Source organism: Pantherophis guttatus, chromosome 2 (assembly GCF_059756535.1).
Source record: "Pantherophis guttatus breed Tessera chromosome 2, ASM5975653v1, whole genome shotgun sequence".
NCBI classification, from domain to species: domain Eukaryota; kingdom Metazoa; phylum Chordata; class Lepidosauria; order Squamata; family Colubridae; genus Pantherophis; species Pantherophis guttatus.
In genome coordinates this window covers 12,291,580-12,308,422 of record NC_142064.1, presented here as the reverse complement: position 1 = coordinate 12,308,422, position 16,843 = coordinate 12,291,580, and the positions used below count along the sequence as shown (strand labels likewise).

At 44.8% G+C, this 16,843-nt stretch overlaps 1 protein-coding gene across 6 annotated transcripts in view; it reads left to right on the top strand.

The window, feature by feature from the left end:
• DYM (dymeclin) overlaps window positions 1-16,843 on the top strand; it is a 279,747-nt gene that overhangs the window by 130,017 nt on the left and 132,887 nt on the right. For all 6 annotated transcript variants that reach the window (XM_087885550.1, XM_034401768.3, XM_034401769.3 and 3 more), the window contains exons 10-14: window positions 2,013-2,195; window positions 3,547-3,725; window positions 5,846-5,971; window positions 12,381-12,494; window positions 15,657-15,751. In XM_087885550.1, coding sequence (XP_087741676.1) covers window positions 2,013-2,195; window positions 3,547-3,725; window positions 5,846-5,971; window positions 12,381-12,494; window positions 15,657-15,751 — 697 coding nt within the window. The remainder of the gene's footprint in view (window positions 1-2,012; window positions 2,196-3,546; window positions 3,726-5,845; window positions 5,972-12,380; window positions 12,495-15,656; window positions 15,752-16,843) is intronic.

Sequence of the window (16,843 nt, the reverse complement as noted above, 5' to 3'; positions counted from 1 at the left end):
CACCCCCTCCACCGGATTTACTTGAAAAATTATCATTTCATTTTGTATGCACTTTTCCTGACGTGTACTTTTCACAAATTTCTTGTAATGCAATTTTAGACAGCGGTACAAACTACTGTCCTAAGTGTTTTCCATTATCAAAACCTTTGTCTGGGTAAAAATTGGGTATGCATAGTCTAGTGCAGGGGTCAGCAACCTGCGGCTCTGGAGCCGCATGTGGCTCTTTCATCCCGCTGCTGCAGCTCCTTGTTGCTGGTCGGCTCCACAAGTGATAGGGCTTTCGGTTAGGACAGGTAGAGGAAAAAGGATGCCGCGCTAGGAGGAGACTCTATGGTGGAGGAACTGACTTCCAGTCAGCAGAGGAAAAAGGACGCCCTGCTAGGAGGAGACTCTATGGTGGAGGAACCACCATAGAGAAGCAACCTAGAACTAAGGGGAAAATTCCTAACAGTGAGAACAATCAACCAATCAGCAGAGGTGGGCAACTGTGGCCCTTTTATGACTTGACTTCAATTCCCAGAATTCCTGAGCCAGCAAAGCTGGGAGTTGAAGTCCACAAGTTTTAAAGTTGCCAAGGTTGGAGACCCCTGGTTTAGAGGCACTATGGGATCTCCCCAGGATGCTTTTTTCCAAAAGGCAACTTGGTGTTTTTTAAAAAATTTTTGTTGAAAACGTTTCACTTCTCATCCAAGAAGCTTCTTCAGTTCTAACTGACTGATGAGGAATGGCCGCTGACTTATTAAAGGGCTGCTGGCTCAGGAATTCTGGGAGTTGAAGTCCACAAGTCATAAAACGGCCATAATTGCCCACCCCTGAACCAATGGACTAGCTTGCCTTCAGAGGTTGTGGGTGCCCCATCATTGGAGGCTTTTAAGAAGAGACTGGACAGCCATTTGTCTGGAAAGGTATAGGCGGACTAGATGACCTCCAAGATCCCTTCCCGCTCTGTTTCTGTTACTGCCTTTCATAAAACGTGGCTTACTTTTCTGCACATCAGGAAAAAACATGTAATCGATAGGCTGACCAATATGTTTAATATACCATGAAGTTACTAAAAAAACCCTGTGGAACAGCCGTGTGCCTTGGCTTCTGATAGGCTATGATGACAGCATGGCTTTACAATCTACACTGCAATCATGGCATCATCCAGAGAGTTGTCTTTATGTTCATCTCTGGCCTTATAAATGATAGACTCCTTTCTGCATTTCCAAATTTGCAGTTTGAAATTGAGAGTCTTAATTTAAGGAGGCAGCGGTGAGCTTATAACTGTGCTATGTAATGAAGAGTCTTGTAAATGCCATGCATTCAGGCAATGTTCGGCATTTGATTTGGAGGTATGTCCTCTGTTTGGTCAGCTTTGGAACTGAGATCCTCCCAGCGGTGGGTTTCACATTTTGTTACCACCAGTTTGCCGCATGCACGCTCGCTTTGCATGCACACGCACCTTCCATGCATGCACCCGGCCTCAAAAACATGCCAGGCATAGTGCCTGGGCGAGTGGGCGCGGGCGGGCCCACCCGCAATCTCCGCTACCGGTTCGCCTGAACTGGTACGAACCGGCTGAATACCATCTCTGGTTCTCACCCTCCCCCAAATAAAAGCTTAAAAGTTATAGGTATAGTATTCTCACATAATACAATGACTTGCTTGTGGATATAGGTTACATGCCTACTTAATTACTTATTTAATATAGTCATATGCTCCCAATGTTCAAGTGAATTCCATATTGGCTCTTGGTTATTATTGATCAGTAATCCATATCAGAAAGGTGACATGTTTGGTCTCAACTTGGATAGAACAGATTTTCTTTGAGTTTAGCTTTATTCCTGGTGACTACTTAGACTCATCCGCGTAATTTTGACAATAATACGAAAGTAGTTTGCTGCTGGCTTCTTCCAGGAAGGTGTTTTTTTTATTTTATTTTACCAGTTCTTAATTTTTACAAAATTACATTTAAGCTTAAATGTCATTCAAATATTAAACTAAACTATTTTTTCTCTCTCTTCATTTAGCTGGCCTCTGGACAGTCTTTACACTAGGAGGTGTAGGAAGCAAGCGGGCTTCTCAACAGGAAGAGTCATCACCTCTGGCTAATCAAAGTCTGTTGTTGCTGCTCGTCTTAGTAAATCTGACCGATGCTGCAGATACACCTAATCCTTATAAGCAATCCGTTGTGTCCTTCAAGAACACACAAGGTATGCATCTGTTTAAAAGTGCCAATTTCCTGTGGAAATTTTCCCGGGAATAATACTTATCTCCTGATTTTCCTCAATTTGAGCTAAATCTGTGTGACCATGGTGGGCATGGCTGGGGTGGGCGTGGCCAGCTCGACATCACTCATTGAGGCTCTGTTTTCAGCCATGACAGCCTCCTGCAGCCTTCTGCCAGTGAAAAAAGAGCGGGGGGGGGGGCGCTCCCCATTTCCACTGGCAGAGGACTGCAGGAGGTCATCATGGCCGAAAACGGAACCCAGGGAGTGCCACATGCAGCCCTCCCGAGCTCCATTTTTCGCTGGCAGAGGCACTGCAGGCCAGTCCTTCTCTGTTTCCAGGGCAGTCCTGCAGGCCAGATTTAAGCCCCCGTGGGCCGCATCCAAGCCACGGGCCTTGAGTTTGACACCTGTGTTTTAGAGCAACTTTCACTGATCTATGTGAAAATGACTCCTCTTGGGCAAATGGCCAAAGGTCTGTTTAAGTTTCGTGGTTAAACCTTGCTTGTAGGATAAATGATGAGTGAACATACTCTAGGAAGAATTCATGCAATGGTTTGGAAGAGACATCTTCCCATGTTCATTTCCCCCATAAATTCCTTTCCCCTTTTAATTTGTTTTCTCTCTGTCTGGATATCAAAATAGGAATTCAGCTCTGCTGGTAGGAAATGGTTGAACAGGAGGCAATTTTCAGAGGAGGCTCATTTGTTGCAGGAACTCTTCCTCCCACCAACTTTTATTTCTCCTATCAGTGCCCTCTGTGTGCACATTTTAGTTTCGCAACTAAGGGAGTTGAGAATATATCCTTGCAAAGAGATAACATGCAGTTCCTTCCTGGCCTGAATCAGACCATTGGCCTTTCTAGTCACAAGCTGCCGTCCCTAAATTGGATCAGCTGTTCCAGCTAATCAGCATTATCAGTTCTACTTTTCGATAGCCTTTAATCAGACATAACTAAAAACTGGGCAGTCTGGTTCTTGTAAAACTTCACTGGGAGATTCTTGGCCGTTTAGAAGGTTATAGGATGAAAACCCGATTAGATTCTGTATTTTAAATCATTCTTCCATCCGTTGACCTAAAGCGATTCGTATTCATATCAGTCCCTCCTATGAACGCAGAGCCAATAAATAAGAAATATCTCCCTAAACCCTACGATGATGGACAGAGTCTCTGGAAAGGGCAAGGCCGAAGCCTGTCAGTTTTGTGGTTTGAAGGCTACCGAGTCACACCATGAAGGCTAACTTCATTCAATTGGGACCAGATGGGAAGAAAAGTCTGAAAAGTGAGTCAAACAGATTGCACTGTTACATTTGATGCTGTTTGTTTTTCCCTTCCAGATAGCACAGCTTTGTCTTCGCCAACTCCTCACGCTTTCCAGATCAATTTTAACAGTTTGTACACCGCGTTATGTGAGCAGCAGAACTCTGACCATGCCACCCTCCTCTTGTACACTCTTTTGCACCAGAACAGCAACGTTCGAACATACATGTTGTCCCGGACAGATATGGAAAACCTGGTAAATATTTTTGTCCTGCGTGCAACTGACCAAGTACCAAAAAATGGAACAGGAAATCTCGCTTGTGAAATGTTGGTTTCTTGAATTGCTGAGAGAACTAGACGCTGGAGAGTATAGCTGCTTCTCAGGACGTGTGAATGAAGTGATTGTAGGTATCCTAACAGTGGCAGCTGATGGACTTTAGGGTAGGTGAGGATATTAGAGGATGCTGGGTATGTTCAGTGGTTAAGGAGTTGGGTTATGACTGAGGAGAGGGTTGGAATCAAGACTCTGGTCCCTTCTCAGCCATCGAACCTCATTTGGGGTTTTTAAGCCAACCACCTCACAGGTTAGGATTAGGTTATGTGGTTACATGAATGGAGATTGCAGTGTAAGCCCCCTTGAGCTCTTGAACAAAATAGAGAATATGAATCTAGCCAATAGCTCTGACGATTTACTCTTTCTATACCTGTAAACAGCATCGATTCTGAGCAGTTCAGGGTTGACTCAGCTTTCCATCCTTCCGAGGTCAGTAAAATGAGGAGCGAGATAGTTGGGAGCAATATTGCAATTACTGTAAATTCAAATCTCACCAGGCTCAAGGTTGACTCAGCCTTCCATCCTTTCTAAGGTAGGTAAATTGAGGACCCAGTTTGTGGAGGCAATAAGCTGACTTTGTATAAATATACAAACGTATGAAGGCTATTGCTTAATTCATTGTAAGCCGCCCTGAGTCCCCGGAGAAGGGTGGCATATAAACCAAATTTTTAAAAAAAATGCTGACTCTGTGAATCGCTTAGAGAGGGCTGTAAAGCACTATGAAGCGGTATATAAGTCTAAGTGCTATTGCTATAAGCCAGGGGTCTCCAACCTTGGCAACTTTAAGACTTGTGGACTTCAACTCCCAGAATTCCTCAGTCACACCGGTTTCCAGGAAAAATCCTCCAAAGTTTTGGTCATGTGATTGTCGGATGTGGCAAACAGCCATAAATGCCTGCTGACTGCAGAATACCCAGAATAGCAATAGCACTTAGACTTATATACTGCTTCACAGTGCTTTACAGCCGTCTCTAAGCGGTTTACAGAGTCAGCCTATTGCCCCCAACAATCTGGGCCCTCATTTTACCCACCTCGGAAGGATGGAAGGCTGAGTCAACCTTGAGCCTGGTAAAATTCGAACTACCAAATTGCAGGCAGCCGGCAGTCAGCAGAAGTAGCCTGCAGTACTGCACTCTAACCACTGCGCCACCGTGGCTCATGTGACTCAGAACATGATCATGTGACCATGGAGAAGGCAAATGTCAGAACTTCAAAATTGGGTTGTAAGTCCCATTTTTGGGATCTGCCATAATTTGGAATGGTGGCTAAGCAACCAGTCATAAATCAAGGACTACCTATTTCCTAAATGACTGTAAACAGAAAATGATTCAAATCCATCCCCACCCACTTTTTTTTTTTTAAACAATCCCCCTAGCTATGAAGCATCCTTGACAAAATGTTGGGTTATATCTTGGCTTCTGAATCATACTTTATATTTTGCCAGTTTGGCGTTTTCTGACGTACTTTTTAAAAAACAATTGTAAATGTTAAGTTCATTACAGGTAATCTTCATTTAGCGGCTACAATTGGGACTGGCAACGCAATAATTAAGCGAATTGGGTGGGGTATCTATTTTTTATTTATTGATTTATATCCTGCCTTTTTTATTTTTTATAAACAACTCAAACGTATATACTTCCCCTTCCTCCTCCTATTTTCCCCACAACAACAACCCTGTGAGGTGGGTTGAGCTGAGAGAAAGGGACTGGCCCAAAGACACCCAGCTGGTTTTTGTATGTAAGGCAAAACTAGAACTCCAGCCCCCTGGTGATTGGCCCAAAGTCAGCCAGCCAATTTCATGCCTAAAGTGGGACTAGAACTCACAGTCGCCTGGTGATTGGCTAAAAGTCACCCAGCTGCCTTTCATGCCTAAAGCGGGACTAGAACTCCCAGTCACCAGGTTTCTAGCCTGGCACCTTGACCATTAGACCAAGCTGGCGAAGTTTTTAGGTAAAATCAGGAGAATATAAAAGTCTGGATTTTTTTGTTCCAATCATCCTAGTATTAATTTGCATTTATCTCTAATTTTTTTCCTTCTTGAGGTTTTGCCAATTCTTGAGATTCTTTATCATGTTGAAGAAAGGAATTCACATCACGTTTATATGGCACTGATAATTTTGTTAATCCTTACTGAAGATGATGGCTTCAATCAATCCATTCATGAAGTTGTAAGTTATGTATATTCAGAAGGCATGCATGATTAACCGAACACAAAATAATGAGCAAATGTCTTTCTTAATGAAGATGAATGTAAATTTTGATGCATGAGTTGGATGTCTATTTTCTCAATGCAGCTTTTTTTAACGGGTTCTCATTTACTTTTCTTCTTACAGCTTTTATTCCAAATATTTTTCGGATGTACTCACTACTTTTAAGCAGCATTAATTAAAAACATATTGAAAGTAAAGAATTTTTGCAAGCTTTTTGCCCTGTGACTGCAGTTGCAAATGCAACGATACAAAGTTGATTATTCCACTGAAAAATTTGTCATGACCAGCTTACATTATTTTGATTTCAAAGGCTTACTTACTAAATCACTTACTAAATGCAAGATTGACGTGTTATACTTGGATTGTTAAAAACCTTGTTGAGGTGGAATTAGAGAGCATTATCCCTCTCTTTATGTGTCAGATTGTATTTTATTTTGAAATAAAACTGAAAATGTAGAATGCTAAGAATACCAGCCAAATAACAGTATAAGAAGATTGCTAAGGGGGAAAAAACAGAAATTAATAGCACTAATCCAGAGCAATTTTTTTAAAGAAATCTTACTGATTATAAAAGCTTTGGATTTCTGGAATCAATATTGTAGTCCTTATATATAGAGCCGTGGTGGCGCAGTAGTTAGAATGTAGTGTTGCAGGCTAATTCTGCCGACTGTCAGGAGTTCGATCCTGATCAGCTCAAGCTTGACTCAGCCTTCCATCCTTCTGAAGTCGGTAAAATGAGGATCCAGATTGTTGGGGGCAATAGGCTGACTCTGTAAACCGCTTAGAGAGGGCTGTAAAGCACTATGAAGCCATATATAAGTCTAAGTGCTATTGCTCTTCCTTCCTTCCTTCCTTTCTTCCTTCCTTCCTTCCTCCCTCCCTCCCCCCTCCTTCCTTCCTTCCTTCCTTCCTTCCTTCCTTCCTTCCTTCCTTCCTTCCTTCCTTCCTTCCTTGCCATGGTGGTGCAGTGGTTAGAATGCAGTACTGCAGGCCAACTCTGCCCACTGTGTGGAGTTCTATCCTGACTAGCTCAAGGTCGACTCAACCTTCCATCCTTCTGAGATTGGTAAAATGAAGATCCAGATTGTTGGGGGCAATAGGCTGACTCTGTAAACCACTTAGAGAGGACTGTAAAGCACTGTGAAGCGGTATATAAGTTTTATTGCTATTGCCATATTCTAGCCACGCATTCTGCTTTTGTTGTTTAACTAGACAATCTATGACCTCAGAAATAATTCCTTACTTAAGCAGAGCAACAGAATGACCACAGGCAGGCAAAAAAGGAGTGAGAGTGACCTTTGACTTCCTGATATCTTCCCCATAGTGTTTCCTTGTAGGAAGCTGGCAGGGAGCATTGGACAATATAATCACATGACCACAATGGCGTAGCAGCACTGAAGCAACCATTCCTTTGCCACATTCAATCCTCTGGGAGTCTTGGCACCTGGATTTTGGATGCAATCTGTAAATTGGCCAATTTGTGGTTCATTGGTTCATCCGAAACGATTGCCCAGTGATGCAGCATTTCACCCAACAGAAGGTTGCAAATAATCAAACAGACACGAGAATTTATAGATGGACCAATTGAATAGACAATAGGATCCTCTGTTAACATTTTGCTTAGGTGCTTTTCGCAGTGGGAATGAATAGAAAATGATCAGAAGTTTCAACGTCGTACCTGTTTTAAAGGAAGAATAAAGAATAAACATTATGCGGATGAACGGAACTATATTAGGATGAAGTTTGGTATATGTCTCTAAGCTCCTTTTTTTGAATTCCTTTTTTTGGAAAGACTAGGAATCAGTGAGGGCTCTCCAGAAGCTGCTTTGTTTATTTTTAAGCAGCTTTGGACAGAATCAGCTTTTGTCCTGTGGTCAAAAAGAGGAAAAATAAAAGATAATCCATTATTCAGACTGGATTTTTCCATTCTCCCCTTCGTTGCACGTCCTTCTATTTTGTTGCCTGTTAAGAGTCTTTGAATGTATTTTCCTCTTGTGGGTTTCACAACCCCCATTTATTGATTGAGAGGTTAGATTAATTTTGGTAGGTACCATTTCACAAATCACTGATTATGGGTAATCCTCAATTTACAACCACAATTGAGCCCACCATTTCCATTGCTAAGCAAGACAGTCGTTAAGTAAGTTTTGCCCCATTTTATGTCCTTTCCTGCCACCGTTGGTAGGTGAATTGCTGCAGTTGTTAAGTTAGTAGCAGGGTTGTTAAGTGAAGCTGACTTCCCCATTGACTTGCTTGTTAGAAGGTCCCAAAGGATGATCACATGACCCCGGGACATTGTAACCAGTACAGGCCAGTTGCATCTGAATTTTGATCACATGACCATGGGGATGCTGCAGTGGTCATAACCATGAAAAAGGGTCATCAGTCACTTTTTTCAGTCTCTTTGTAATTTTGAACTAAAAGAACTGTTGCACCTCAAGGATTACCTGTACTTTAGCAATTAATAGTTGCTGAGTAAAAATAGCACTCATCCTTAAAAGCACATTGATGATCTGAAATGAACATATCGGGTGGATTCTACTTACCTTTACTACCGATTTGCATTGTGCTCGCACATGCGCGCTCTCTTCTGCGCATGCGCAGATGACTTATGATGACATCCAGGTCAGTGGGTGGAGCCTCGCACCAGTTTTACTATTGGTTCTTGTGAACCAGTCCGAACCGGGGCAATCCACCACTGGAACATACTCGGGTTTCCCTGAAAATAAGACTGGGTCTTAGATTAATTTTTGCTTCAGAAGACGTATTGGGCCTTATTTTCCAGTTAGGTCTTATTTTCGGGAACATACAGTACTAATTGCGTCCTGTCTGGCTGACGATCTTAACTGGGGCTTATTTGGGGAGAGGTAGGACTAATATTACGAGCATCCTGAAAAAAAATCATGCTAGGGCTTATTTTCCAGTTGGGTCTTATTTTCGGGGAAACACGCTAATATAATTATCCTATCTTCCATAAGATTATCAACTCTTCCTCCTTTGCTTACCCTTCCAGAATCATTTAAACCTGGTTGAAAAGCAAATGTGACCTCCTTCTCTCCTCAAATATTTTAAGGGAAGGGAGGGGTAGGTCACAGACATTGTGTGTGAGCAGAAGGTGATTCATTAGTCTAGCGCAGTGATGGCTAACCTTTTTGCCATCACGTGCCAGGAGGGGGGGGCGGGGAGGTTCATGCGCGTGCGTGCCCACACCCGTAATTCTATGCGCCTTGCCCTGCACATGGGCGTGCAACCCCCCCTCCCTGCTCCTGGCACGCAATGGCCTGGTAGGACGGTTTTTCTTTCACACCTGGCTCCAGATCCTCTCTATGCATGGGGAGGGCGAAAACAGCCCTCCCCACCCCCTTGGAGGCCCTCTGGAGGCCTGAAATGGCCCATTTCCCAACTCCCGTTTGGAAAGGAAGTGATGTTTTTTGCTGTTCCCAGCCTCCAGAGACTCCTAGAGAGGCTCCTGTCCAATTGGGAGTTGGGAAATGGACTATTTCAGGCCTCCGGAGGGCCTCCGAGTGGGTGGGGAAGGTTGTTTTCGCCCTCCCCAGATGCATAGAGAGGATCTGGAGCCAGGTGAGAAAGAAAAACGGGCCTTCCCCACCCCCCTCAGGCCCTCCGGAGGCAGGAAACAGCCTGTTTCCATACTTCTGGTGGGCCCAGAAGGCCCAAAAATCAGCTGGCTGGTGCGCGCATGCATTCCAGAGCTGAACTGGCGTGCCCACTGATATGGCGGCACGCATGCCATAGGTTCAGCCTCATGGGTCTAGCGTCTGGCTTTCTTGAAAAGACTTGAGAACAGGACATTTCTGATGTTCATCTGTTAAGCGCACCGTCAGGATGGATTAACAACAGTTAGTTAAATGTTTAGTTAAACATACATTAAGAGTTTAACTGTTGAGGATTCCTGTTTGTACCCTCTTGCTCGATGAACGCAAAATCTGTTGGTGATTTACAGCCTGATAGTGAACGAAAGCACGCCATGTGAGAGTGGAACTGGCTTTTTCTTTTACAGTAATTTTCCTGTAACTCTTGCACGTAAAGCAAATACCGGTATGTGCTGGTTATATATCTTCGGAGCTGTTTATTATCATGATGACTTTTTGGACTTGGAATCTGTGTCTCTGCGGGATGAGAGAGGATTCGTGGAGGCTAGAAGGAAGTGGGAAGACAGCAGAGCCCCTAAAGGTGCCTGAGATCCAAGTATGTGTGGTGGATACCAAAAGGTTGCAAGCAGGCCTGGCCGAAATGAGCAAATAGCAGTTCCCAGATGCAACAGAGGAAGGAGAATGAGCAGAAGAAAATAAGCATGTATGAAATGGATCGCAAATGGTTTAGAGCAGGGGTCTCCAACCTTGGCAACTTTAAGACTTGTGGACTTTGCTGGCTGAGGAATTCTGGGAGTTGAAGTCCACAAGTCTTAAAGTTGCCAAGGTTGGAGACCCCTAGTTTAGAGGCACTATGGGATCTCCCCAAAAGGCAACTTGGTGGTGTTGTTGTTTTAAATTTCTTTGAAAATGTTTCACTTCTCATCCAAGAAGCTTCTTCAGTTCTAACTGACTGAGGAGGAATGGCCGCTGACTTATTAAAGGGCTGCTGACTTAAATGGCCAGGGACTGATCTATTTAGATCTAGGCAGAGACCGCAGACCTCCTACACCGCTCTGGTTGATGATCTGTGTCAAAAGATTTGGGCGTAGGGAATGTCTTCCTCCTGGTGCTTTTTAACTTTCTTAATGACGTTTGATATCATAGATAATTGTTTTATTTTGGATCACCTACAAGAAGTAGAATTTGAGAGCCAAGAGTTACGATAGTTCCAGCCCATCCTGAATGAGTCCAATTGGAATAGGGAAAGAGAGGCTGGCCTGTTTTTTGCTCCCTAGGGGTGGAGTTTCTCTCTCCCTCTCTCTTTCCTTCTCTGTCCCTCCCTGTCTCTCTCTTTCCCTCCTTTCACCCTTCCTCTCTCTCCTCCTCCTTCCCTCCCTCCCTCTCTCCCTCCCTCCTCTATCCCTCTTTCTCCCTCTCTCCCACTCCAAACCTCCTTCTCTCCTTCCCTATTTCTCCCTCCCTCCCTCCCTCCTTCTCTTTCTTTCCCTCCCTCTCTCCCTCCCCCTCTCTTCCTCTTTCTCCCTCTCCCCACTCTTTCTCCCATGCCAACCTTCCTCCCGCCTTCTCTCCTCTTCCTCCTTCTTTCTCCCTCCCTCCTCCCTCTCTTTCTTTCCCTCCCTCTTTCTTTCCCTCCTTCCCCCCTTTCACTCTCCCTCCCTCTCTCTTTCCCTTCTTCTCTCTCTCTTTCCTTCCTTCCTTCCCTCCCTCCCTCTCCCCCTCTCCCTGCTCCCTCCCGTTCTCTCTTTCCTGCTTTTCAGTGTCTATGTGAAGCTGCTAGGAGGCACCATCTATTTGGGGTGAGGCAGAGATGGGTTTCAGATATTGTTACCACCGGTTCGCCGGGCGCACGCACCTTCTACGCATGCTCCCGGCCTTCCGTGCATGCGCTTTTCTCACATATGTGCCTTCCGCGCATGCGCCCAGCCTCAAAAAGTGGCTAAATAGGACTAGTTAGCAGCGGGGCGGGTGGACTGGCCCACTCATAAACTCTGCTACCGGTTTTGCCCAAACCGGCTGAATACCACCTCTGGGGTGTGGGTATTCTCAGATATACTTCTGTGGGCCAAGCCAAAGATATTTTAGAAAACTTGGTCTTCTAAGTGCCCGGAGGCTATAAAGATATGGAGAAACAAGTGAAAAATTGAATCCCAACAAGGTGTGACAGTGTTCCAGAAGCCATCTTGTTCTCCGTTAGCTGCAGTGTTACAGAAGCCGATGACCCATTTAGGGATCCCCCTAGACTCCGAGTAGGAAAGTGGAAGCCATGGTTAGTTTGCCTTTGCCCAGGTTTGGCTGGTCTTCGAATTAATGGTATAACACAATTAGATTCACTCTTATTCAAATCGTTCCGTTAAACAACCAACACACTCACAGTAAAGTTTTTCTTTACAATTCTTTCCTGCGGAAGAGGTTTCTATGGCTGACAGGCCTCGACTTCTTTGAAAAGGGTGTTTTTTTTTAAATTTTAAATATTTTACGTTGGAATATAGATCATGCTAGAGTAGAGTTTCTCAACCTTGGCAGTTTGAAGACGGGTGGACTTCAACTCCCAGAATTCCCCAGCCAGCAACGCTGGCTGGAGAATTCTGGGAATTGAAGTCCACCCGTCTTCAAACTGCCAAGGTTGAGAAGCTCTGTGCTAGAGGTTTCATTCATCACTTCTCTACCTTGGGAAATGAATTGAGAGCATGACGTTCGCTTGTCAAGGTTAATACGCTCTGTTCTTCTTCCCCCTCTCTCTCTCTTTGCAGATATTGAAAAATATTACTTGGTACTCAGAACGGGTGCTGACAGAAATTTCACTGGGGAGTCTTCTGATTCTTGTTGTAATCAGGACCATTCAGTACAATATGACAAGGACGAGGGTAAGTTTTGTAGAGTTGGGATTTATTTCAAGTGGAATAGATAATTTCGTTTTCTACACTGGCAACCAAAGTTCCTAACAAAAGCTAATATTGTCTAAAGAGGCCTGTCCTTCATGAAACAGCAAAAGCCTGCAGGTTTTTCTCTTTTTCGAAGAGCTAAGAAGGAAAGAGATCTGAAATGAAACTCCAGTGTTGTACTCAGTGGTGGGATTCAGCCGGTTCAAGCCGGTTCGAGCGAACTGGTAGTTAAATTGCTGGCTGGCCCCGCCCTTCCCCTTCCTGCCCCTTCCAGGAGTCCCCCATGTGCCCCATTTTGGCTCCCAGGAGGCTGCAGGGAGGCCTCCTAGGCCCAAAATGGGGCATGGGGGGAGGTGCGCCCCCCCCCTGTGGCCTGTTTTTGCTCCCAGGAGGCTGCAGGGAGGCCTCCTAGGCCAAAAATGGGGCACAGGGGGGGTGCGGCGCCCCCCTGTGGCCCGTTTTTGTTCCCAGGAGGCTTCAGGGAGGCCCACTAGGCTCAAAATGGGGCACGGGGGGGTGCAGGAGGCCGAGTGCTGCCTGTCACACACCCCTGGCCACGCCTACCCATGGCCATGCCCACCCACCCGGTCATTCAGGCAGAGAACTGATTACTAAATTATTTGAATCCCACCACTGGTTCAAAAGCACTGGTTGTATTACTGTAGAGCAGGGTTGGCCCCTATATGACCTGTGGACTTCAATTCCCAGAATGGCTGGCTCAGCAGGGCTGTCAGACCTGCGGCCTGAGGGCTGGATGCGTCACACGCTGGCCACGGCCATGCCCAGTTTAGCATAAGGGGGGAAAGTCCCGATACATCACGTGACGATGCCATGACAACGCAAGTTTGACACCCCTGCTCTGGAGACATGAAATAGATGCAAATGAGAAACAAAATATGGGAAATGTCAGTTGTTGATCAAGAAGTACAAAAATATAAATGCTCAAACTTTAGTCACTTATTTTTTCTCTCTCATCGAATACACAAAGCTATCTTAGGCAACTAGGCGTCGGGCCTGCAACAGGCAGAGTGGGTTGTAATGGCGAGGAGAAAGTGCAGCATTAACAGAGTAAACTGGACTGGGCTGGTATTGGGTCTCCTGCCTTGAGAAGGGGATTGGACTAGAAGTCGTCTGGGATCCCTTCCAGCCTTATGATTCTAAGTCTGATTGAGTTGTACCTCAATTAGGAGCCGTGGTGGCGCAGTATTAGAATGCAGTATTGCAGGCTAATTCTGCCGACTGCCAGGAGTTCGATCCTGGTCGGCTCAAGGTTGACTTAGTCTTCCATCCTTCTGAGGTGGGTAAAATGAGGACTCAGATTGTTGGAGGCAATAGGCTGACTCTGTAAACCACTGAGAAAGGGCTATAAAGCACTGTGAAGCTCTTGTGAAGTCTAAGTGCTATTGCTACCTACTTCTACTACTTAGAGTTCAGTGAATTTGTCTGAGCCACTTCCAGTTGTCATCAGGTTATTGTAGACCTAAAATATATTTTGCATAGTTTTATCAAGGTCATCTTTATTATGCTATACAGGTAGAGTTCGACTAACAATTGGTCATTTAGCGACCATTCAGTGCTATGACAGAAATTTTTTGGGGGGGTACCTATGACCCAAATTCAAAGTTCCGGTGGCTGCCCTCCCATCCTCCACAGTCATATGACTGCAGTTTGGATGCTTGGCAAATGGCCTACATTTACAGTCCTTTGCAATGTCCCTGCTCATGTGATCGCATTTTACAACGTTTTTATCGAAAGCTTGCATTTAGCAATATCACTTAAATTTATATACCACTTCACAGTGCTTTACAGCCTCTCTAAGCAGTTTGCAGAGTCAGCCTATTGCCCCCCAACAATCTGGGTCCTCATTTTACCGACCTCGGAAGGATGGAAGGCTGAGTCAACCTTGAGCCAGTCAGGATCGAACTGCTGGCAGTCAGCAGAGTTAGCCTGCAATATTGCATTCTAACCACAGCTCCTACTTTTGGCTTTTGGCAAAACCAGCCCATAGCAAACCATTGGTTCACTTAATGACTTCAAAAACGGATCCTAAAATTGTGCCAATCACGTGGGTGACCCGATTTACAGCTGTCACAACTTACAGCCGTAATAAGCAGGCTCCATTACGGTAGTAAGTCAAGAGCTACCTGTACAACAATAAACCTGATGGCATTGTGGTGGGAACTTTATGAAATAGCATTCTGTATGGGGTTTTATGTTTCAGTAAGTGACTTCTATAGTACCAGTTTAAGTGAATCTGTTTTATATGTAATATTGTGTACCAGTTTGTAAGTAATAAGGGAAATATACTGTTATAAGCCTACATTTATTTTTGGGCAAGCTGCATTTCCAAATAAAGTAAACATTAAAGCTTGAAATATAAGAAGAGCCACTTTACCTTTAAATTTGGATGAACTTAGCAACTCCTCCATAAAAGATGTTAGCCTATTAAGCTAGGATGACTTAAGCCAGTGTTTCCCAAACTTGACCCTTTGAAGATGTATGGACTTCAACTCCCAGAATTCCTCAACCAGGTATACTTTCCTCAACCAGGCATACTGGCTGGGGAATTCTGGGAGTTGAAGTCCATGCATCTTAAAATAGCCAAGTTTGGGAAACACTGACTTAAGCCAGGGATGTCAAACTCGATTTCATTGAGGGCCGCATTAGGGTTGTGTTTGATCTCGGGAGGGTGGGGGGCGGGAGGGGGGGCATGGCCAGCTCGACATCACTCATCGAGGCTCCGTTTTCAGCCGTGAGGGCCCACGGCCCTCTCGAGCTCCATTTTCACTGGCGGAGGGCTGCAGGAGGTCCTCGCAGCTGAAAATGGAGCCCGAGATGGCTGCATGTAGTCCTCCCGAGCTCCATTTTTGCTGGAGGCACCGTGGGCCGATGTTTCCAGGGCGCCCCACGGGCCAGATCTAAGCACCCAGAGGGTCAGATCCAACCCCCGGGGCTTGAGTTTGACTTAAGCTATCAATGAGACTTAGCCCTCAAATCAGAACATAGAGGCTTGTTTTTATTGCAACTCTGCCTCTAGTAAACAGAAAAGGCTAGTGAATTATTTCCTTTCGACAGGCCTCGCAGTGTGCAGGGAGGATAATCTGATGTGTGTGTATGTTTTTTCCCCCGTCTCATCTCAAACAGGACAAATACCTTCATACAAACTGCTTGGCAGCTCTAGCCAACATGTCCGCACAGTTCCGCTCCCTTCATCAGTATGCCGCGCAGAGAATCATCAGGTAAATGCAAGTCTTGTGCCGAATAATTCCGCTAAGTTTTGTTTTCAGTTCTGCAGGAAAGAGACTCAGAACCTCCAATCCCTAAATTTAAATATTGACCCTGAAGTTCTGTTCAGCTTCACGGAGTCTAGAGTAAATGTTTACGGATGGTATGGATGGGCAAACATTAATATTGCTTACTCTGAGAAAAAAAGCAAGGAATGGGTAACGTGTTGGAAAAAGAGCTGCTTACTCAGTATTGAATAAATGAATATACTATTGAGTTACGTGAAATAAGTGTGATTGTTACAGATGCCTATGAAGCGAGGGTTCTACAATAGCAGTTATTTGTGATTATATGAAGTATTTTATGTGGATTGATGAAGCTGCATAATATCCCTTCTTAATATTTAAAAATTCATTGTTTTTGAAGAATTTTCGTTATGTGATTTGCCTGCCGAGGAAACCTCTCCCTGTAAATCTGCTTTGGGAAGACCAGGCAGTGCCCACAATTATTTTGTGCACATTCAATTCCTTACTGCACCTGCATGGTGCAACTGTTGCTGTTTGCCAATTCAAGGGTGTCCGTGTGACTCCGACCTCAGAGAATTTAATACAACTTGCCTGAACAATTAATCTTCTTAACATGGAACCCCAAACATTCAGAGTTCCTTAGACCATTGCTTGAATATCACTGCGTCCTTGATCTAGAAAATCTCACCTACGCAATTAAAAAAAAAGATAGGTAATATATCCTATCCATCCTGCCCCCTCCCTCGGGCGAGATTTGCCCCCACCCTCCAATCCTTCCGCAAGGACTTGGAGACTTGGTTCTGCCTATCAGCCTGGGGACTTTCAAGCGCAGGCAATCAGGAGATCAGGCAGTTCAAATGAATATGCAGGTTTATTATATGCTAAAGCTCTCTACAAGAATCTGAACTACTAACGGTCAAAGTGAGTTGGCAATAGATAAAGAGTCAACGGAATTCAAGGTGGGCTGGATTTAGAGCACTTGTGGGTGGGCGCAAAGGGACTCGAGACTGATGATGCATTTGACCCCTCCCTCGGGCTCAGCCTGTCACTCCTATAGCCATGATGGCGAACCTATGGCAC